The 18820-nt window shown below is 44.1% G+C and overlaps 1 protein-coding gene across 2 annotated transcripts in view; it reads left to right on the forward strand.

Annotated features, from left to right (window-relative positions):
* ARB2A (ARB2 cotranscriptional regulator A) overlaps nucleotides 1-17486 on the forward strand; it is a 274609-nt gene extending 257123 nt beyond the window's left edge. The window contains exon 11 of one of the 2 annotated variants that reach the window (XM_020793259.3): nucleotides 14449-17486. In XM_020793259.3, coding sequence (XP_020648918.1) covers nucleotides 14449-14591 — 143 coding nt within the window. In that variant the 3' untranslated portion in view covers nucleotides 14592-17486. Of the gene's footprint in view, nucleotides 1-7088; nucleotides 7943-14448 lie in introns of those variants that run through there. The other variant, XM_078386307.1, reaches the window with a different exon arrangement.
* Nucleotides 17487-18820: the final 1334 nt, after the last annotated feature.

Consider the following 18820-nt stretch of genomic DNA (forward strand, 5'->3'; position numbering starts at 1 on the left):
CTCCTCCCAACCCTTCACCCCCTTCTCTGCCGCCGCTGGGCTTTGGAAGCGGCTTCCAAAACCCAGCGGCGACGGCGGAGATGAGGGTGAGGGGTGGGTCGGGCAGAGGCGGGAGGAGGGGGAAGGCTCCGCCGCCACCACTCGGTCGCGCTGGCCAGCATTTTCGCGGCCAGCATGTCCAAGAGGCCTTGGGGGAAGGCTTCTCCACCGCCTCTCGGACGCGCTGGCCGGGCGCGGGGCGGCTCCAAGCGGCGGGGGCAGGGGGGTTCCGAATGGCTTCCAGTGCTTCTCCTGGAAGCCATCCAGACACCCCCTACCCTGTCCCCGCCGCCGCTGAGAGCCTTCCGAGCTCTCAAAGGGCTTTCTCCAATATGGGGGGGAAGCCCTTTGAGAGCTCGGAAGGCAAATGTCGGCGGTCAGCGGTGGCTTTGGGGTCCATCCAAAGCCAGCGCCGACTGCCGACATTTTCCCCCAGCTGAGCGGCGGGGCTTTGAAGCTCCTGCCACTCAGCTGGGGGAAAATGCCAAAGGCCCCATTTTCGGTCAGCTGGTCGGCGGTTCCAAAATGGCCGACCAGCTGTGCTGCCTCGCTTTAGAGACACCGAAAATGGCCGCCCCTATGGAGGAACATCGCTGAACGGTGAGTTTATCCCCCATAGGAACGCATTAAACAAAGTTTAATGCGTTCCTATGGGTTTTTCCGTTCCGTTTAGCGATGTTTTCGCATAGTGACGATTAATCCGGAACGGATTAACGTCGCTATGCGAGGCACCACTGTATTTCAAACTGCAGATACAGAAAACCCTTATCAATATTTGGGTTTTAAATTAGAATCAAGATGTATGGACTGTGATCCTTGTGAGAGAGTCGGATCTTGAATATGTTATTCATTTACACAGTGACAGCAGTCTATTGAAGCTGCTATTCTAGACTACAGAAATTCAGATGTTAGGGGTTTTTTTGCACATATAATATAAACTAATGATTTATTTGTAAAGCTACAATTTTTACCCAAGTTATCCAGGTTTAATCTTTGTATCAATTAGATTATAAATAGCACAGAGTTCTGTTGATTACTATTACGTTTCTGGTCAAAATCTTTCTGTTTAATATTGCCCATATATAAAATACCTTAAAAGACTTTGAGTTAAGAGAAACACTAACCCATAGCAGTAATCAGTGTCCATAAAATTGTCCACTAGATAACTGTTGTCTGCATTTTCCACTAATGTTCATTAGTGGAGACTACCAAAAAGCATTCTAATAAATCATGTGTCAGTTTAAGGTATCAGTACAAGTTTGTTTGGTTAATTTGATGATTAAGGTATCTCTCTTTTGCTGTAGCTCTAAAAGGAGCAGAACTATGTAGCTGATGTTTGTGAATATGGGGGTATTTGTCATTCTTCAAGAATTCCACCTTTCTGACTAGCAGATAGGGAAGACTGGATAGTTTCTTCTTATAGTCCACCTACTACCAATCAGCTTTCCACCATCTTCCTTCTGGTCAGAGTTTTTGATAGGGAGGAAACAGCAAAAAATAAAATAAAATACAGTGACCCAGTTCCTGAAGTATCACTGAATTTTGATCTGCAGCTGATCTGGCGAGAAGCCCATCATTTCCAGTCTTCTTTTCCCACATGCTTCTTCTACTGTATGCTAATATATGCTATGATATAAGTTCCTTTCTTCAGCCTCTTCCTTCAGGCTATGCTGCTGTCTTTACCTTCCTCATTCTCTTTGGGGCTTGAACTGACTGGCACGTTTCAACTGCCCCTGAACAGTATTGGATCTTTCTTTTTATATATTTGAGCTAGCACCTTCTGAACAATGAATTTGGCATAGAGACACAAATTTTAGAATTCTTTACTTTTGACCACATGTGAGGACATAATAGTTAAAAGTAGAGATGGGGGTATAATATCCTCACACGAGAGTCCAGGCTTGTGGGGCCGGACGGTCTACTCACCGATCTGATGCGAACGACACGATTCTGCCAGTGGCTCCGCAGCATATGATCCACTTGCTACTCTTCGACCTTGCATCAAGGCTTGTCCTCCCGCCTCCTGCCTGGAGTGGCAAGCAAATTGCACGCCGTGGAGCCATTGGTAGAATCGCGCCATCTGCAGTGGAGCAGTGAGTGGACCGTCCAGCCCCATGGGACTGGGCCCTCGTTAACGCCAACTGTGCAGGGATATTTGTATACGAATACAAATAGCCCCATCTCTAGTTAAAAGCCATATGAATACGATTTACATTAGTAATTGTATTTGTCCCCCTTTTTTACTTTTTAAAAACAACCCATGTTCTAGACTGCTACGTTTAAAAAAAAACTTCCTAATTCTCTCCAAAGAGTCCCCCCCCCCCCGAACAGTGGATGATGCCATCTTGGTATCTTGGGAGGTGATAAGAAAACTGCTGATGGTGCCATCTCAGTATACTGCAAGTTGCCTCATGATTTTGTAAATATGACACACATATTTGCAGTGCTTATATCATGACTTGCTCTGCTGTATATTGTATGATGCCATAAGGAAGATATATTTGCTTGGACTTTCGGAATGTACTCGTAATAGAAAATTGTGATTCAAAGTTTAAATTTATACAGTGGGATTAAAATGAAAACCTTCTGTTTAAAGTTTACTGAGTTTGTATTGATAGAAAATTATGCAAATGAAAGTGGCATAGAGGATTATGCAAGCAAATGTGCATTGTAAAATACGTTGTTGCTGTGATTTTGATCATCACATCCCTTCTTTAGAAAACATTAATTTTATGTCAGTTCATTTGTTTTGAACTCTTATTAACATAATGTTCTGTGCGGCCAATCTTTTCTATGTTTTACTTTGTATGGGCTGTTCTGAGTTCTTGGTTTAATAATGCTCTGTGGAGAGCACCTGTGGATTTTTGACTGTGATGACCTTTTATGAACTAGTTTGTACAATGGTACCTCGCTAGACGACGACCTTGTAAAACGACAAATCCACATGATGAGGTTTTGCGATCGCTATAGCGAATCACAAAACAGTCATTCCAGTGGGGGATTTTCGCTGGACGATGATTTGGTCCATGCTTCGCGGACCATTTGTTCGCAAGATGACGATTTCTACAGCTGATCGGCGGCTCCGCAGAATGGCTTCCCTGTGTTTTCGGGACCCATGCTTCACAAGACAGCCATTTTAACAGCTGATCGGCGCTCGCAAAATGGCTTCCCTGTGGGCAATCTTTGCTGGACAATTACTCATTTCCCCATTGGAACACATTAAACAGGTTTCAGTGCATTTCAATGGGGAAACACTTTTCGCATGACGATGATTTCGCTAAACAGCGATTTCTATGGAACGGATTATCATCATCATGTGGGGCACCACTTTTGGAGGCACTATTTTCTTCCTTTTATTGTTAGAAAGTGTGCCCCCTCAAGTTTAAAATGATGGTTAGGATTATAGGAACTAAAAATGGAGAAGAGAACTGCACATTTTATATGAAAGCAAAGAAAAGAGAGGCCAGCACAAAGAAGTGCAACGTAATGAAAGAATAAGTGCTGCCAAGTACCTTTGAAATCTCCTGTACTCACTTTGAGCCAGACTTTTGAGTTCCAGAGAGCTGACTTGTTTACTTTCTGTGACCAGCACAACTTTCTAGAGAACAGCCTCAAAGTGAACCACCAGACAGGTGGCTGCTCGAAGTCTACTTACCTGCCTGTCTTGTTTTGAGGAGCCCTTTAGACTGAATCGTTAGTAGATGTCTACTCCTGAGAGTCCATTAGTTTTTCTCCCACTGCAGCATTTGCCACAAAGAGGCTGCACAGCTTCCAAGATCATGCACCTGTGGTGTGATCTAGCCATGAGACAGCAGTAATGAGGATGTGAGATCTGTGCTGCATCACACTCTGCTGATCCCAACAGAGGACCATCCCAGAAATGTTTGGGAGAAGCTGTCAATTATGATATGTCTGATTACTTTGAGAAGCTTAATGGGACAGGGGAAAGTCTCTTTGTGGCAACCAGTTGATCATATGGGAAAAGGAAATTGGGTTTAACAAATATTCTCTACTGTGTGAGGTGTTCACCCAGAAAGATACAATGGAAAAGAGGAACAGCCTATAACATTCTGCATAATGATACCGGGGTGTGTGTGTGTTATTATTGTTGATTTAATAGAGAAAGACAACAAGGCTTTTAAAAAGTACATGTGAATACACTCTTAACATCCTGTCACAAACCCCTCAATTATGAAAGCCACAGACTTCCTCTTTATAACTCCATAAAAAGTAATATTCCCTGAGTAGCCCTGTAGCATTATTACATTCAAAGAAAATTCAAATACTGGTATGGGGGGTGGAGAGGAATTTGTTTTCAAATCTATGTGTTTATTGTTATTCAAGCATGTCCTTGATCTGCCAATTACTTATGACCTTAGCATTCATCATTGCATTTATGTTTAAATGAATTCCCCTTTGACACAGCAACTTAGGATTTCAAAACACCATCTAGTCTAATGTCCCTTTTGTACAACAGCTGCCATTCCCACGTTGTTGTCTTTGATGCTGGGTGTGTGTGTGTGTGTTCTTCCATATGTGTCAAGGAATTATTGGTTAATGCTCAGGTGGTTGCTTTAGCTGTTCTTCTGATGCTTTGCATAATTTCATTTGATTGGTGGACTTTGCAAGTAAGATATTATCTTCCCTATCTGTACTTAACATGAACTTGGGACACCAATAGTTTGATTCAATTTTGAAAATAAATGATCCGTATGGATTTATTAAGCTATAAAATGCTTACAAAAATAAATATGGTGTTTGAAAACAGAACAGCTTTAAAACCAGATGCCACAACATGGGTTGCCAGATTTTAGATTGTATCAAGTCTTCTATGCCTTTATTACCGTGTTTTCTCGAAAATAAGACTGGGTCATATTAATTTTTGCTCAAAAAAACGCATTAGGCCTTATTTTCAGGGGATGCTTTAATTTTTTTCATGTACAACAATCTACTGTACATTTATTCAAATACAGTCATGTCATCTCCATCTGGTTGCTGCACAATGGTGGAGGGCAGGGTTTCACTTAACTGGGGCTTATTTTTGGGGTAGGGCATATATTACGAGCATCCTGAAAAATAATACTAGGGCTTATTTTCAGGGAAACAGGGTATTTGCATACATGGGGAAAGCCTGTCAAATGCTGTTTTTTCCATTTCAGAGCTGCAGTAGTTAAGAGAAATAGCACCTGCTGAAGTTCTCAATTTCTGACCCATGAATTTTGTGGTCTTATCATCAACGGTCTGTTCAGACTTTAGTCTAGTGGGCCCTCCTATCAAATTATTATGCATATGATTGCAGCCTGAATTATTTAACTATCCAAAGTTTATAAGATGTTTGTAAGATCCATTAGATCTGATCTTCATAAAATCCATCATATAATGTAAGATCTGCTACAGCAAATCATGTTAGCATCCTTCAGAGTTTAAACACATTAAAGTACATTACAAAAAAAAAGTCTTCACATAGCATGTAACCATTAATCCCATACGTGAAACTAATTTTAATATATATCATAATTGTTTTACTAATTGCTCCATTGTTATTCCTTGATTAAACAGCAGACTGATCTATAAGCAAGAAAGCAATTTTTAAAGCAACTCTGGATTGCATCACAAATTACTGTAGCAAGTGTTAGGATCAGTACTGGAACAGTCTCTTTTTTTAATTGGAAAAAGGTAATCTGTGTCGTGTCCAATAGCAATTCATTCAGTTTAGTTTGCATTTTGATTGATGTTAGAGACAGGAAGTTGTGGTATTTGGTTAAATGTGCAGTTGATATTGAGGTAGGAGGTATTGTCGGTGCAAGGAAGGATCTGGTAATTAAGGCAGATGAAATAGGTTAATGAAGTGGAGTGACACAAATAAACAAAAATTGAATATGTGTAACATCATACATACATTTGGGCTGGGGCATAGTTTTCTGGCCAGAACAGTTGAGCTAGAAAATGATTCAAGATACTGGTTGTTCACAAGAAGGCATATAAATCACCTGTGTGGTATAGGTGCACACCCACTGGTGCTGATGATTTCTGAACATGTAAACCACATACCTGCTTTTCACTTAAGGCTGCAATGTGTTAGTTGATTGTTTGTTTGTTTGTTCATGTTCTACCTTTCTTTCAATGAACTCAAGATAGCATATGGGACTTGTTTCCTCCCCACTTTATCTTCACAACTTTCTAGTGAGGAAGATAACAATGAGCATGACTGGCTAAAGGATACCTCATGAGTTTCACACACAAGTGGGGTGTGAGCCCATCTCTCCTAGAATCCTAGTCCAGCATTCTAATCACTATGCCAGCACACTTTCAGGAGAATACCCTCTACCAAAATCAATGAGATTAAATTTGAGTAAATGTGTAGGATTGCATTGTAAATGTATAGTAACATAATCATCCTCTCAGTTCCCAGTTCTTAGTTGGCAGAGGTTACCATGGTGCATAGTTTATTTCTCTGTGGGTGGGAAAGGGGGCTGCAATGTAATGAAGTATTAACTGATAGAAATCCCTGAATGACAGGGCATTACAAGTGTGAGGAATTGGGACAACAACAAATGCAAAACCGGTTCTTACTCTTGAAGCCTTCTGCCTTGCCAAGCACAGGTCAGCAAGACTTTGATCTGTCACTCGGCTCCTCCCAAACCCCATTTGAAATCGTAGAATGAAGAGCTGGAAGAGTTTGCAGGGTAACTGAGTCCAGTAACATGCCAGTGCAGGAGATCTGTGGCTAAAGCATTCCTGACAGATGGGCATCCAACTTCTCTTCAGTAATTTCCAATGGAGAAGAATTCATCCCTTTCTGGGGTAGTCTGTTGTACCTCAAACAGCTTTTACTTGTAGGAAGTGCTTAACATTTTGTCAATGTATAGATTACTCTGTAGTTATATTAGATTTATTTTTCTTATTAATGTTTGTTTTCTCTTCTATTTCATGTGTATTTTCATTATTAATTTAATAAATTAATGATGAGTAATTTTATTTCAAATGATTATCTTTAATAAAGGTGATACATCCCATGATACTTAGAACTTGTTTCATTCATTATCTAGGACTGCATGTACTGCTCTCTTTGAAGCATCAGGGAAAGAAGAGATCCTGAACTGCTACATGTGTGGTATTCTGTGCTAGAATAAGTAAACATGATCTTCTAATTCTAAAATACTGCATATATTTACTATTTTAGTCTACCTGAGTACAGACAAGAAGCAGGGAAAGCTTTTTGGTCAACTAGGCTAATATTCATATGTCCTGGAAGACTTTCTTTCACTAAGAACAGCAAACAGAAAATCCATGGTAATGTTTTTGCTTATGTAGTAGGTATTCAATTTGATATAGCTATTATTGACAGGTCTGCTTCCTTTTATTCCTAAATTTCTCATTACCTTTTAAGTGTGTGTGGATTTTTTTTCCTTTTAATATTACACTGTTATTTTTCTCTGAACGGCAGTTAAATTTACCACACAATAATTTCTTCTTTAAATAATACAATAGCTGGTTCCCACCCACACCACTGCTCTGACTCCTTCCTGATTCTGCATGAGTTTTCAGAAATAATTGCCAGTAGTTCAGCAAATTCATTAACTAATTCCCTTACGACTCTGTGATGCTTGTCATCCAGACCTGCTGATTTGTATATTAATTTTTTCTGAGTATTCCCACATCTGTGTGGGTTTTCTTCCTCTAATCCAACAGCTATATTGATGAGGTCTTTGTTATTTGTCACCACTACTTCTCTTTATTATTATACTTCTGTTTAGTCTTACAATACTGTTATTAAATCTGTCTGCCATCTCACCCGTTTTAGATAATCACCTAATTTGTTTCATGCAGTAATAGATCTGTTGTTATGTGCCATCAAGTTGCATCTGACTTATGGTTAGGGCCAAGCAAGTATTTCAGCCCAGGTCTCCTGAGTTCTAGCCCAACACACAATCTGTTACCTCACACTGACTCTCTTAACAGATCTACTTTGGGAAGATCAAACATTGTATGAGATAATCAGAAGAGCCTTTCTAAATCATACCAAAGTCCTGTCTAGTCCTGTGTTTTGTTCCTACAGAGCTCAGCTAGAAATGCATGAGAAACCCCACAAACAGGGGCAGTAGAATTCTCCTCTTCTGAACAGCCACACATACAACACCTTGCTCTTTATCTCAAAGGTATCTTCTGATTTTTAAATTCATGTGTGGTGTAGTGGATACAGTGGTGAATTAGGATTTAGGAGAACTGGGTTTAAATTTGTGCTTGGCTGTGTAACCTCACAGAGGGTGGGGAAAACTGGTAAAACTACTTTTTATATATTTCACCTTGGAAGCCCTATTAGGGTCACAGCAAGTCACTTGACAGCACATTGGTTGGTTGATGTGTGCCATCCAGCCAGAAAGTCTCATAGGGCTTTCAAGGTAAGTGAGAAATTTAAGGAGTAGCTTTACCAGTTACACTCCCTCAGTGAGTTTCCGTGGCTGAGTGGGATTTGAACCCTAGTTTCCAGAGTCTTAGACAATCACTTTATCCATTAAACCACACTGGCACATTACAACACGTGTATATAGTTAATCCACTGCAGTTAAATATCCCAATATTTTGATAAGTATGCTCCTCAAGAGTAACCCTTCCAGATTCTTCTATATCAAAAGGGGTCCCCCCCCCAAAAAAAAACCACATTCCATTGGCAATGTCTCATTGTTACTATGAAGGTTGCAATTGAAATCCAGATTCAAAAGAATTTGAGTTCCATTGATTTAAGTGATCTACTCTGAGTATGACACATGGAAGCCCCATTGGTTTTGGTGGATCAGCTTTAACTATGTCTACATCAGGCTTCACCAAATGTCCTCAATTTTACATACAATATGCTGATGGCAGCCAGCTCTACATCTCCTTTTCCCCAGCAACAGTGCATGCTGTTTCGTCCCTTAAGCACTGTTTGAAGGCTGTATTGCAAGGGATGCAGGTGAATGGTCTGAAGCTGAACCCATACAAGACAGAGGTCCTGAGGGTGGGTGGCCCCGCCATTGATGGTTTAGGAAACTCCCTCTCTTTTGGGGGGGAGAGTCTAACCACAAAGAGTGAGGATCACAGCTTGGGGGGGGGTCCATCTGGATCTGACGCTTACTATGGAAACCCAGGTAGTGTCAGTGGAGCGCACTGCCTACTTCCATCTTGGTGGATTGCCCAGCTGCCTTCCTATCTTGATGTTGGGGCGCTCACCACTCTGTTCCATGTGCTTGTAGTCTCGAGATTAGATTCCTGTAATGCACTCAGTGTGGGGCTTACCTTTGAGATTGGTGCAGAAGCTTCAAATGGTGCAGAATGCGGCAGCCAGACTTCTCACTGGGGTGAGAAAGTATCATCATATCCCACCCACTCTGGCTGCCCTGCAGTGGCTGCCCATTTGTTTCCGCATTGAAAGTGTTAATGATGACATATAAAGCCCTAAACGGTTTAGGACCTCAATATCTAGCAGAATGCCTTCTCCCACCAAGATCTACCTGAATCACTTGCTTTAGCCAGGATGGGTGGCTGAGGGGCCTAATGTTGAGGGAGGCCCAGAGAGAAAAAACAAGAAATTGGGCCTTCTCGGCAGTGGCCCCTCACCTTTGGAACAATCTCCTCCAGGAAATTTGTCTGGCTCCTTTGCTGGGTCTTTTTAAGAGCAAACTCAAGACCTGGCTCTTTAGGCAGGCCTTCCTTCCTGTAAATACCTAATTTATCCATTGCCATCTCTTGTTGTATTACTGTTGTTGTGCTATTTTATATTGTTATTATTAGTACTGTTGTTAGCCGCCCAGAGTAGACTTTGGTCTAGATGGCTGGGGTATGTATGTACGTACGTACGTACGTACGTACGTATGTATGTACGTACCAACCAACCAACCAACCAACCAACCAACCAACCAACACCAGTAAAGCAGATGATACGGCAGACATGTCAGGCACCAAAACAGATGATTTCTTACGTATCAGGAGTCCTTCAGCAAGGGAAGAAAATGTTGCCTGCCTGCCTGCCTGCCTGCCTGCCTGCCTGCCTGCCTGCCTGCCTGCCTTCCTTCTCCTTTCCTTTTTTCCTTTTGTTTTAAAACAAATTGTTCTTAAACAACATTATGATTGAGAGCTGTGCATGCATGCTTCCCTGGCAGCAAAAAGCAAGTTTGCCTACCTCTTTCTCCAGCCCAGGGCCTAAAGTGATTGGATATACATCTGTTAAAATTTTGCATCTTTCCTGTCGAAAGCAATGCATCATGAAATAGACAGCCTCTGCTGTCTGTTAGATGTACATTTGACTATTTGTTGCCTGATTCAATAAATGCTACCTACTATAGGAAGCCTGCTTTCCTACATGGACTTCATGGACTACATGGGCAGGGAGGTATAAAACCGATGAGCTGTCTTCCTCTTTGTCCTGCCTCTTCCTCCCTCCCCCACACTTTGCTAAAGCTCCTGTATGTCCCTTATAAAAGTTATTTAGTGAGAAGTACAACTTCTGTAAATAGACCACATCATTATTTTGATACCTGTGTTTATGTGCAAAGCTTTCTATGTAGTTCAGTATTGTTTTGGTAAAAATTTTTAGCAGGCTATATATTTACATATTAGAAAAATTATTGTGAGAACTGCCCTGTTTATTACAAAGGATCTTACACCGGTTGAATTCTGTTGTTGCTTAGATTCATACTTTTGTTTATCTTCTCTGGCAGAATTGCTATATAATAAGAAATTCCCATCTATGGATGGCAGCCATAATCTTTTTACTCTAAAATCTTGGGAATATATGGTACTCTTTTATTCCCCAACCCCCAGCAGTAAGACTAAGAATAACTATGAGGAAAATGTGGCGTCTCCAGTGTTATGAAAGGACAGCATTTATACTTGACAAGATGAGAGGGTTAAGGTTTTAGAGCAATCCTAGTGAAGCCAAGCAACAGATCATCATAATTGTAGAAACTAAAAAGCTATTGTAGTGATTTTACCACAAGGGAAATTGTTCATCCATCAGTAAGATTGTTACAAGGTAAGAGACAATGAGGAGAGGGAGTTAAAATTGCTTTAGCCCATTGAATCATCCGTTCCCTCTAGATTCAAAAGCCTGAATTGGTTTTGGAGAGAGATGGCATGAGAGGGTTGCTACTGGAAATCTTAACAAGTTGATCATAGTCTCCGTAACAGTAGCAAGTGTAAGTATGATCTCCTGTGAGGAAAAGTGTAGGTTACATATTGAAGGAGAAAAGGATGGGAACACAATTAACACATGACTTCTCTCACTTATTTTTTTGGCCTGTGCATTTGGAAAATGGCTGCTCACAAAGGAAAATAGATATGATAAATAATATAATCTCAAAATCTCTCTGCAAGTAATAGAATGCAAATATAGGCTTTTGTTTATAAAAACAAATGTTTACAGGAACAAAAGATGGGGACTTAATAGTAACAAGTCAGGGAATTGTGGTTGTCTCATGAGTGAAGCAAATACAGAAAATGTTAGTCCAGAGCAAGATACTGGTGTGTAAAATGGAGGTGATGGGTGCATAGAAGCCATTGTTCATCATTGTGCTCTATTTAAATGAAGTCAGAAATTGGGGACAAAGAGAAAACATACAGTTGTGAGTACCTGTTTAAAAGGAAAGTGTGTGGAGTAACTGACTGTCTTTTTCATTTGAAAATAATAATCATGTCATGCTGTCAAGTCAATTCTGGGTGACCCTTTCGAGGTATAAGAGTACTCTGAAGTCATCTAACATTCTGTTCTTCTGGGTGTATTCTGTAAGTCTGTAGCTCGCTACACACTGACTTGTTTCCCAGGAGGCACTGTGGGGAATTGAACTCTCTACCTTGTGCCTCCAACTGAGTGAGGCTATATAGCCAGCTTTAAAAAAAAAAAATTATGGAACCTGTACCAAAAGTTACCAGATTTATCTGTCAAGAAGATATTTGCACCAGACACACCTCTGAGCAGGTGATGTGTTTTGCAAAGCACTGTTCATATATTTATTTGTATGACAGTGAATTCTTTATAACCGTGAAGAAAATTTCCAGCAGGTGATACAACTGGTAAGAGAGAGAAATTTAAAAATTGTGTGTGATTAATGCCTTTTATTAAACATCTATGGAGGTGTGATCATCATTTGAAGTAACCTACATTAAGAGTTAACGAGGTGTATGGGAATGTATGTGTGACTTAAATCTGAAAAGCAAGCCTCTCTGGAAGATGTGTGTGTAGTATAGAAGGGGCTTTATGTAATGGTTGCCTCTAGAGAGGGATTGCTTTGTGGAAGTAGCAAGAAAGCTGGTTTGTAAGGAAGTGGTTTCATAAATTGTCTGCTGGTATCACGCCACTGGTGTGATCCAGCAGGGGCTCAGAGTATGCTATGTTCCTATCGCGTCCATCCCAGAGACACCCAACCACCACCCGTCAGGCAAGCTCTCCTTCAGGGTAGGCCAGGGCCATCGTGTCCTTTATTGTTGTAACTCCCAGATTGTGATACTCTCACAAAACTGTTGCTAGGCAACAAATGTGGTTACCAGGTCTCTGCGAATAGCTGAAGGGGAAAGCAAAGTGTTGCACCATTGTAGAGTAACCATAGCAATGACCTACTATTACAGAGTGGAGAATTATCATTAACAATGTTAAAGTATCATAGAGGAGCCTGGGATCTGGAGGCTTCCCAGCAGCATCTCTGCATAATTGTATTATCCAGGAAGGGCTCTGAACTCTTTCAGGGCACCTGGTTGGTGGGGTGGTGGTGGGGTAATATTATTAGATGCTATTGCCGTTCAATTTATAAAAGGAATGGGCAAGGTAGTAAAAGGTTTAGGGTCTTATCTCAATTGATATGAAAAAGAAGTAAAAATCAGGAAACATAATCTTGCAGCACCCTTTACTGTTCTGATTTACGGCGCCACAGTTATTTAAACCATAGGGACAAATTGCGATATATTTCTGTTAATTGTAACTGAATAATTATCCGTGTTTTGCCATATATCTGTATTAATCTTAACCGATGAAGTGTCAACGTTTGCATGATGAAGGAAATTCTGCTACCATTAACACTTGCAATTGGTTTATTATACTGCTCAATGGAAGCTGTATGTAGGTGGGCAGAATCGTTTCAAGAACAAAAAAATAGAATTTCTTAATAACAGATCTGCTCTCCACTGGATTTCTGTCCAACATACCAACTGTTTATACAGTAATTAAGTAGCTGCAGTTTAGGCATAATAACTAGGAAAAAATATTGCTTGAAAGGAATCTCAGCCTTTCCTATTTGGCAAAAATACAAGTTGTCTAAGAAAGCCCTGCTAATCAAACTGTGCTGGAAATATTTTTTTGGTATTTCACCTTTGCCCCTATAAAAAAAGGGACTATAAAACTGAGTATATCTGGCAAGTAGGGTAACAAGATGTAAAAGAGGAGGGGTTCCTTTATTTTTCTAGTTGTAAACAAAGGTATTATGGCAAGTTCTGTTTGCCAGCATGTAGAAAAATTTTCTGCCTGAACTTCTACTAACTGCCTATTCAAGGCATAGGAACCCAGGCCACTTCTCCACCTGCATTCCCCCTTGGATTTGGACCTGCAGGGGGCTGCTTTGAGACCCTTTCCAAACAATTAGCTCCCAGACCTGGTTTCTTATCTTTAATAAATGGGGGTAAGAGTGCCTGGTGGTTGTTAGGGCAGCAAGATTCAAATTGTTAAGTAACTTGAACCCTAAAACACATGTAAATGAAACTAATTAATCCCATTGGGAAAGATCTAACTGTTTGGTGGAGGAAGAGGCAGCGAGACAGCATGCTTAGCGCTCCAACGGAGTTCTACTCCCTTATCCGTGAAAGCCCTTCTCCTCTCCCGTCTGATGCTGGCTAACCATTTTGCCCCGTCTCCCTGGGGTTTAATTTGAAGCAAAGGTTCCCAGCGCCTCTCGGAGCCAAGGATCAGCTCTGGTGAAACCGGGAAAGGAGGACCTCTTGGCAGAGGCTGTACGCTTCCCGCTCCGCTCAGGGCTCCCTTGGCCCAAGCAGCCTTTCCTTGAGGGGGTGAGAGGGCAGGCCTTGGCGGCTGGCTCGGGCACCTGCTCCGCCGAGGCCTGGTCGAGCCTCTCCCAACTCTGCCCGCATGTGGGCAGAAGGGAGAGGCGGTTTCGGGGCCCGTGGGGAAGGAGGCCTCTCCCGCGCCCAGAAGAAGCGGGCGGCAGGGCGGGTGCGTCCTCACGCTGCCCAGGCCGGCGCCGGCTCGCCCGCCTGCCAGCTCGCCCCAGCCCGTGGCGCCTAAACTTGACCCCTGGGCCTTGCCTCTTGGGGGCGGGGGCAGCGTCCGGTCGTGTCTCCCCGGCCCCACCCCCACCCCCCTTTTACGCCGCCAAAGTCGCAGTAATAAGGCGCAGCTCTTCTTTCTTTCTTCTCGTGTGTGTTTTGCAGGCACGGAGCGGCATGAGCTGACCTCGTGGAAGAGCTACCCGTCGATCTTCCGGTTCTTCCGCGAGGCCCTGGAAGCGAAGACCAGCTCGGGCAAAGCGGCTCCGACTCGGCGCTCGCAGCGGATCCGCTACGAGGACTTGTAGAGCCGGTGCCCGCCCGGCTCCGCGCAGGCGGCGCTCTGCCGGCCCAGCCCCTCATTAGATTGTTTTCTTCCTAGAGCACAGGGTCGCCGTGTATACATCTAAGTAGCGTTTTGCATTATTTCTAGATGAGTGCAACTGTCAAAGCAATATGGGTTCATTGGGTGTGCTTCCTGTGGGCTGCAGCTTGGATTGCGGGCTGCCCATCAGTGCGCAGATTAAGGCTGACAGCCGCACCGCACCGCGCAGCCTGGTGCAGCTCTAATTGCCCTGACGGAGCCCGGCACCGAGCTGATGGGAGGCCGGCGCCGGCGGCGGCGCCCTTCCCGGGTCCTAGCGGCTGCCGGCTGCCCCGGACGGCTTGCTGGCTCCCGGTCCGCCCCCCACCCGCTCGCTCGCCCGCCCCCCACCGCCGCATCGGAGCTCGCTTTATATTTTTTTTCAGCTTTTCTTTTCTCTTTTTTTTAAAAAGCAGATTTCTTGAAACCTAGCCAATCAAGTTCCCGCCCACGCGTTAGGCTTTTTAGTAATTCCCCTTATGTGATTGGGCGGCGGTATTTTTTTAAAATATATTTTAGCGTATGTGTGGTTTTACAAAAAAAAAAAAAAAAGAAAGAAAGAAAGAAAAAGAATTAAAAACAAAAATAAAAAAGCAGGGTTACGTTGCAACGATACCAGTACGGGAACGGCTGTACATTTCTATAAGACTTTAATGTAAACGCGTTTAGGATCCGCATGTGGTTTCTAATAAAAATGGCTCTACTTTATTTGTAACATGCCCTGCCAAAGGTGGGGAGAGATTGCACCACCCCGATATAATAAATTTAGCCAGTGGGTATTTTAGGTTCTTGTTAGGGAGAAAGAAACCTTGGAAGAAGACATAATTTTACAGGGAAACGCCCGGAGGGTTTTTCTTGGCAGCGCTCACTCCTCTGGGATATTTTGGGTTCCCGGAAGGGTGCGTGGCGTCGATTTTTTAAAAATTGGGACGTTGTTTTAGCGACTGATGTAATATAGAGCAAAAAATGCCGGTATTGAAAAATGTTACTTCTAGTACTTGGTTGAAACGTTTATTTTTTATTCGCATAGAAAATCTATTTTGTGACAGAGCAAATTGCTAATAACTTTTTTAAACTGCCGGAAGGTATCAAGACGCTGCATCTCCACGCTCAGCCTCTTTGCCTGGGGAGGGGGCGGTGGCACCAGGCTTTCTCTCCCCCCCCAATTATCTGCTGAAACAGGGTCCACAGTCTTTGAGGGGCAGCACCCCTTCCTTGTCATTCAGAGAGCCCTCCTCCCTTCCTTGAATTCTTGAAGCCCCTTGCCTTTACCTTAACCTGGCGACACTGTGACGTGTTAGCGGAGAAAAATCATGCCTTTCTCACTTTGCTAACCCCGTGTATTATTAAGCCCAAGTTCACGTTGTCTCATTCTTTACGTTCCTCGTCCCTTTGGATGGCTGGTGGCTCTCCGGTTCTGCCCAGATCCAAACTCTATCTTTTGAAAGCAGCCGAGGAGTCAGGTCGTGTCTGCCTTTGGGCGTCGCGCTGCTAAGACGGGAGGGTCCAAAGCCTTTCCAAACGTGGTTTTTGGAGTGAGGTGTGTGTGTAAGAGTGGAACTGATACCAGAAAACCTGCTTTTAACTGACCCCCTTCCCCCGCCCCGGCCCATGTTCTCTCTTTGCCCTTACCCAAAGCCACCGTTTCTGCGCAGGAGGAAAGCGCCCGGGGTCCCGTGGCCACCCATGAAGAGTCCGGGGAGCCTCACTCGGCGGAGAGGGTCTTGCCGGAGGCTCTCGGCCCCCTTCCGGCGGCGGCGGCGCCTGCAAGTTAAAGCCGCAACGCCTCATCGGCGCAAGAGACGCTCTTGGCCCGCGGAGTTTCTGCGGGGTTTTTGGTTCCCCCTTCGCTGTCTCCCCGCAGAAGGAAGGTCACCTGGGCGGGCCGACCTGTCCGAGGCCCCCGTCGTTTCTTCCCCGGGTGCAGCAGGGCCCGGGGGCCTCCAGAGGCGGACCGATCCCCTCTTTCCATGGAAGTTTTCCGATTTCAGAAGAGCGCGGGAGGGGGGGGGGGCGCTCGCGGGAGAGGACGTCGCCCGCCCACACTTGCCCACCTGTTGGCTTGGGGTGCCCGGACACCGGCCCTTGGGCGGCCGTGTGAACTGGAGGCGGGGAGAGAGAGGCTGAGGCCCGCTCTGGGGTCCCTCCCGGGCATCCAAGACGCGCCGGCGGGATTTCTGCGGGAAGGCCGAGACCCGCGACCAGGGGGCTCCAACCGGGTCGCTGGCACATGTTTCGTCTCCTGGCGGAGCTTGCTTTCGCCCACCTTCATTTGGGCTGCATTTCTCGAATTTATACCCTGCCTAATGGGTGAGGGGAAACCCGCAACGGGGTTTTACGAAGCGGGTGGTGGGTTGGTGGGAGCCTCACCCCGTTGTTTGATAGCATGACAGTTCCCTGTTCACAAGCCCAGGACTGGCTTCTTTTCCCACGCCCCGGCTGGTGTCACGCCCAGGGCGGTGTGTGGTGTGGTTGCCAAGATGTCTTCATCACCTGATACATGGCCTGAGTTGCCCTCCCTATTTCATCTTCCGGGTCCCCCCCTTCATCAAAGAATAAAAGAGCCTTGGGCCGCATCCTATCTCTTGGGAAAGCCTGCGAAGCTTTGCCAAGTGCCAGAACTTTTGGGGGGTCTTTTGTTTATTTTTTACAGGTCAGTTCTGAAATTTTTACTTTTAACACACGCAGCCCTGCGAGGCATTTTCCTTGTATCCTGCCCGGCCTAGCCCGGTTTGTATTCTTTCTGCTTATGGACTGAAATGTAAGGCAACAGGGAGTTGCGAAAGCTTTGTCTCTTTATGTTGTCACTGAATTAATAAAAAGATTTTTTCTCTGGAAATACGTCGATCCCACTTCATTTTGTCTCCACCTTGAACAGGCCTGGGAAGAAGTGGTGGACATCCAAGGGCGCAGAAAATTTGGTGCCGTTGAGGACCACTTTGGACTCGTCGGACCCTTAGAAGAGTACATAGCAATATAAAGATCTTTCTCCTGAGCTGATCTACGATTTGGACAAGTATTACTTCCATGGGCTGGTCATGTATAATAACAAGGTCTTACAAAAAAGCAAGAGAGGGCGGGAACTCTTCTGCTTTCCTAAAGGGGAGGGGAAGGGATTCAACCTGGAATCAGAATAGGAAAGCCTGTCCTGTACTTACAAGTAAGGGGGGGCATTTTTCTATAGAAAATGCAGAGGTTTGTATGAGCGATGGGCTGAAGCAAAGATGTTCCTTCGCCTGCTTCTCCAAACTCTTGTCTCTTGTACCGTATCATTTGTATGCCTAGTACTCTCTAGTACGGTCTCCATAGAGTAGCATTTTAAGGCTCTTGGCCTCTTGGGTTTGTATCAGCAGAGAAGAACTTGGTGGTTCGGCTCTGGTGCAAAAGTCTCTTAGCTGGGAAAGCTTCCCCCCACGCCACCCTCCGACCAGGGGGAAAACATGTTTAAGTTTGAGCGAAAAAAGCAACATCTCTCATCGTTCCCACGAACCTCTGCATTTTCCTCTGATAAAATCCACACCTTACTTGTAGTTACAGCCTCACTCTAGGACACCCTTTCCCATTCCAATGCCGGGTGCGGGGTCCCTGAGTTTGCTGGTCAACGTTAAGCGTCATTAAATTCGTGTTGGAGATAAGTCTTCGATGGGAATCAACAGGCCTGTGAAGTAATTGTTAACTATGTAAGGTTGGGAGATTCATTTCACACTGAAGACGTAACTCCCCTTTTCATCGTGATTGCATCGGCATTGGTTCTGTCGCGTTTGATGGGGATACATACACTGTACTTCTTAATGGTAAATTACAACCAACCCCCAGACTAAGATTATGTGTAGCCTCCCTTGCACTGTTACTATATTACTGCATTAGTTGACCGGAGAATATTTGCAATGAGTTACAAATAACTTCTTGCTTGTAATTAATCCCTGTTCACAGTGCCTAAGGCATAACTAAATTACACGGAGACAATGGCTTAAAGAGGGACAATGTCACTCCAACCTTCCTTGTAACCCTGATATTTTAAAGTTATTTTAATAGTTGTGGGGGATTGGGAGTGGTCACACTGAAGAGCGGAGGAGGATCATCATCAGAGGGTTCAAGGGCTGTCGGTGACTGTGCTGTACTGCCCCTTCCCCTGTTGTGGCCACAGAGCCAAGGAGATGGTGCACAGCGCCA

The sequence above is a fragment of the Pogona vitticeps genome, chromosome 2 (assembly GCF_051106095.1).
Source record: "Pogona vitticeps strain Pit_001003342236 chromosome 2, PviZW2.1, whole genome shotgun sequence".
In the NCBI taxonomy this organism is placed as follows: domain Eukaryota; kingdom Metazoa; phylum Chordata; class Lepidosauria; order Squamata; family Agamidae; genus Pogona; species Pogona vitticeps.